This window comes from Hemiscyllium ocellatum, chromosome 4 (genome assembly GCF_020745735.1).
Source record: "Hemiscyllium ocellatum isolate sHemOce1 chromosome 4, sHemOce1.pat.X.cur, whole genome shotgun sequence".
Taxonomy (NCBI): Eukaryota; Metazoa; Chordata; class Chondrichthyes; order Orectolobiformes; family Hemiscylliidae; genus Hemiscyllium; species Hemiscyllium ocellatum.
In genome coordinates this window covers 96612411-96616572 of record NC_083404.1, presented here as the reverse complement: position 1 = coordinate 96616572, position 4162 = coordinate 96612411, and the positions used below count along the sequence as shown (strand labels likewise).

The window sequence follows — 4162 nt, the reverse complement described above, 5'->3', positions numbered from 1 at the left end:
ACTTCCTGTAGCAAAGGTCACTTTACGTTGCACAGCTCGCTGGTGGTGGTCACGTGTATCCGGAGGGCGAGTGATCACGTGAGGCGACACCTGTCACGTGACGTTACGGATGTCCCGCCTCTTGTAGTTGGTCGCCCTGGTGATGTCGGCTCTCTGAGAGGGGACCATCTTATGTGGAAATGTGGTCGTTAGTGTCGATCACCTCAGCCGGAGGTACCAACTGGTTTCTTAACGGTCCCGGTTGTTGTCAGTTATAAAGTGTCCAGGAGTAATGTATAGTCGCTCTTTACCACAAACCATGCCTGTGTGCGGGCGAGCGGGGCGCCAGCTGTGGATCTGTTTGTGTCCGAGAGAGTGTATCAGGAAAGATAAGGAGAACGATAAGCCCCATTTTGAAAGGCCAGCTGAACAGAAAGGACACATCCCGTTTAGTAGTTAGGCCATGCGTTGTAGGATGCATAGATTAACCTTGCGAGATGTGGGATATTAGAAAACGGCCATTGTGATATCTCAAGGCATATGTAAGAAGTAACACCAAAAACTTTATTTTTGTGTATACCAAAACTATGCAAACAAAAGTACTGCCTGTAACAAAAATTACTTTTGTCGCTATAGTAAGCCTGTTTAAGAATCAGGAAAATTTGCTTCCCACTATTGAGTGATGAGCTCCACAATGTATCCGAAAACTATCCATCACTTTCATTCCTCATGACTAGCAAAACGATCTATCTCACATACGCAATTACCCTATGCTAATAAAGTCAACTCTTCAGTTAACTCAAGGTGCAAATATTATGGTTGTAATGAGGGACTTCTTTATGGGTGGGTTTCGCTTCGGCGGGTCGGTGTGGACTTGTTGGGCCGAAGGGCCTGTTTCCACACTGTAAGTAATCTAATCAATTTATCCCAGTGTATATTTGGATGATTAGATTAGATTACTTACAGTGTACATAGGCCCTTCAGCCCAACAAGTCCACGCCGAAGCGCAACCCACCCATACCCCTACATTTACCCCTTACCTAACACAATGGGCAATTTAGCATAGCCATTCACCTGACTATTAATAGTAGTGAAAGGACTGAAATTGACCGGGATGCCAGAGAATTGTGGTCTCTACCCTTTTGAAGAGCAAGATCATTCTTTTGAATTTAAGTGCTACCTCAAAGAAAATATAGAGTAAATAAACAGTTTAATTTTGTGCTTTATAAATTTAAAACCAATTTGGGAATAAAGTGAGGAAAGGGTGTATTGCATTTTGAAGTGAGAAGGGATATCCAACAATGGATGATTTATTAGTGTACAATACAATAGAAAAGGTTACAGCATTACGTGTCACAGAAAAAGTTGTAGGAATATGATTTCATTAAATTGTGAACGTCAGCCTGTTTAACAGTTTTACTATATAATTTTAGGAGGTAATGAAGGGAGGGAGGTTGACCTTATGATTCTTGAGGCATGGAATGTTTTGTTACAGGGCATGTTAAGGATAAAACACCAATGCTTCTCATTAGAGGAAAGTACGTTACAGACTGGAAACAGCGTTAAATGCTGGATAATGGAACTAATTTTCAATAGGTTGAACAAAGTTGATAGCAATACAGTGAGGAGAATATTTGCCTCTTTCTTTAAATTTGAGTTGCTTAAGGTATAGCTAAATATATTCCAAATAATGTTCAGGGGTGGATGTATTCCAAAGATTTATGTTTTTGTGCTTATTACAAAACAAGTAGGAATATTCGACTAGGACCAAATGGTGATGAAGAAAAACATAGAATTTGCATCGTGGGTATTTTCAAGGTATAGATTTGAATTAGTGCAGTACACCTTCTGCTCAGCCCTTTTTAAATGAGGGAGTAAGTTGCTGAAATTTTACATATGGAACATAGGCAACAATAACAAAGCAATTTTTATTGCCTGTTCCAAGGTACTCTAAATTCGCTAGGAGTCTTTTGTGTAACAGAGAACTGAAGAGACTTAAGACACTTCTGGTGTTGTCACAAACAATTATTGTTGAAGGAAATTCCTTGTTTGCTTCTGAATATAGTTGATTTCTTACACAAATTGCAATTGATCTTAATTTTTGAGGATATTTAATGATAAATAATCCTGACAAATATTCACAAAGGCTGTCCTTTTCTTAAGGTATTTAATAAATTGGTGATGCCGATGTTGGACTAGGGTGTACAAAGTTAGAAATCACACAACACCAGGCTACACTCCAACAGGTTTATTTGGACACACTAGCTTTCACACTGCTCTGAAAGCTAGTGCTTCCAAACAAACCTTTTGGGCTATAACCTGGTGTTGTGATTTCTAACTTAATAAAGTGATTACCTTCTTAAACTTAAACTTCACTTTAGATTTTTGTTTAATCCATTAATATTTTGTCCATGTTCCAGACAAGCCCTACCATTTGATGGTTGGTGTGGATTATATCGTTGGTCGAAAGAACTGTGCAATCCTTTTATGTGATGATCAGTCCATTAGTCGTTCCCATGCTGTACTTTCAGTTAGTCACCCTGCTGCACATCTGGTAAAAATTCGCTTTTAAATTTCACTTATGTGGAGCTTAACACTGCTGCTTTCCATTACTTGCAATTTTAAAAATTGCAGTTTATTCAATTCCATTATAATCATCTATCACGCATATTGATTATTCTGCAATACGTAAGAAGTAACATCAAAAACTTTATTTTTGTGTATACCAAAACTATGCAAACAAAAGTACTGCCTGTAACAAAAATTACTTTTGTCGCTATAGTAAACCTGTTTAAGAATCAGGAAAATTTGCTTCCCACTATTGAGTGATGAGCTCCACAATGGATTAAAGTTGGAAAGTAAGACTTGAAGAACACTTGTTGAGAAACTGCAGTGCGCGAGTGGTATTTTTATTATTTCTTTGCTACTTGAGCAAAATCAGTAAAGATGTCTATTATTCTTAGAGACAATGCCGAATGTTGCTTGCTGCAGGTAACAGGTGCAGCCTGTGTATGTGTGATATATACAGTTGATAGAGTTACAGGGTTTTACAGTACAGAAACAGGTCCTAAGGTCCAAATCATCCATGCTGACCAGGTATCTCAAACTGACCTACACCCATTTGCCTGTGTTTTAATGTGGTCTGAATGAAAAGTTTGCTCCTCAGTTCCGTTTTAAATCTTTCCCTCTCACCTTAAATGTATGCTCTCTGGTTTTGGACTTCCCTACCCTTTGGAAAAAGACCTTGACTATTCACATTATCTGCCCCTCATGATTTTATAAACCATTATAAGGTCACCCGTCAGCCTGTCCAGAAAATAAAGTCCCAGCCTATCCAGCCTCACTTTATAACTCAAATCTTCCAGTTCTGATAACATTCTTGTAAACTGTTTCTACAACCTTTCTATTTTAATAATGTTCTTCCTCTGGCAGGGTGATCAGAACTGATATTCTAAAAGTTGCTTCAGCTCCTAATGTTTTGTACAGCCACAATGTGATGTCCCAATTCGTCTATGCAATGGTCTGACAAATGAAGGTTTATTGAAGGAACACCAAATAGAAATGGAGCATTGATTGAAAAATGTATTTTATAGAAAATGGTAACATTATCAGAAAGTGTAAATGAAATGATCCCATTTCATCTTTATTTCACTATTTTAAATTAATGTTTGATTGGAATTTGCAACTTTATAAGATAACTTCAGGACCTGGTTCATTATAGAAGAGGCCTGTTAAAACTGTAGGGAAGATTGGAATGATTATGCTAAATGATTATAGGCAAATATAGTAAATATTACAAACATGAAATAGTAATGTTGATCAGATAATGAATTGATCTGTGGAGTACAAAGCTGATTGTTCACTATGTGGCAACCAAAAGCCTTTGGGTGTGTTTATTTTCTGTTTTGTTTTCCACTCTTTCAAGAGTTGTAAAAATGACAAAAAAATTCAAATGGCATACTAAATTTTCCCAAGATACTTGAAGTTAAAAGTTAAGATCACATTTTTTTAGAAATTAATTCACAGGATGTGTATATTATTACCAATCTTTCTGGAGTAGGGCACAATTCGTGATTCTACATCTAAGCTACATATAGTTTGCAAAGTAAACCTTTGTATGCAGTTCCACTAATTAAGAAAAAAATGCGGTGGAGTGAGGCCAATATTCCACTTCAGGTCATGG

At 37.4% G+C, this 4162-nt stretch overlaps 1 protein-coding gene across 2 annotated transcripts in view; it reads left to right on the top strand.

The window, feature by feature from the left end:
• The first annotated feature begins 91 nt into the window (after nt 1–91).
• The window catches only part of nbn (nibrin), a 63979-nt gene continuing 59908 nt past the window's right edge, over nt 92–4162 (top strand). For both annotated transcript variants that reach the window (XM_060824411.1, XM_060824410.1), the window contains exons 1-2: nt 92–213; nt 2400–2533. In XM_060824411.1, coding sequence (XP_060680394.1) covers nt 180–213; nt 2400–2533 — 168 coding nt within the window. In that variant the 5' untranslated portion in view covers nt 92–179. The remainder of the gene's footprint in view (nt 214–2399; nt 2534–4162) is intronic.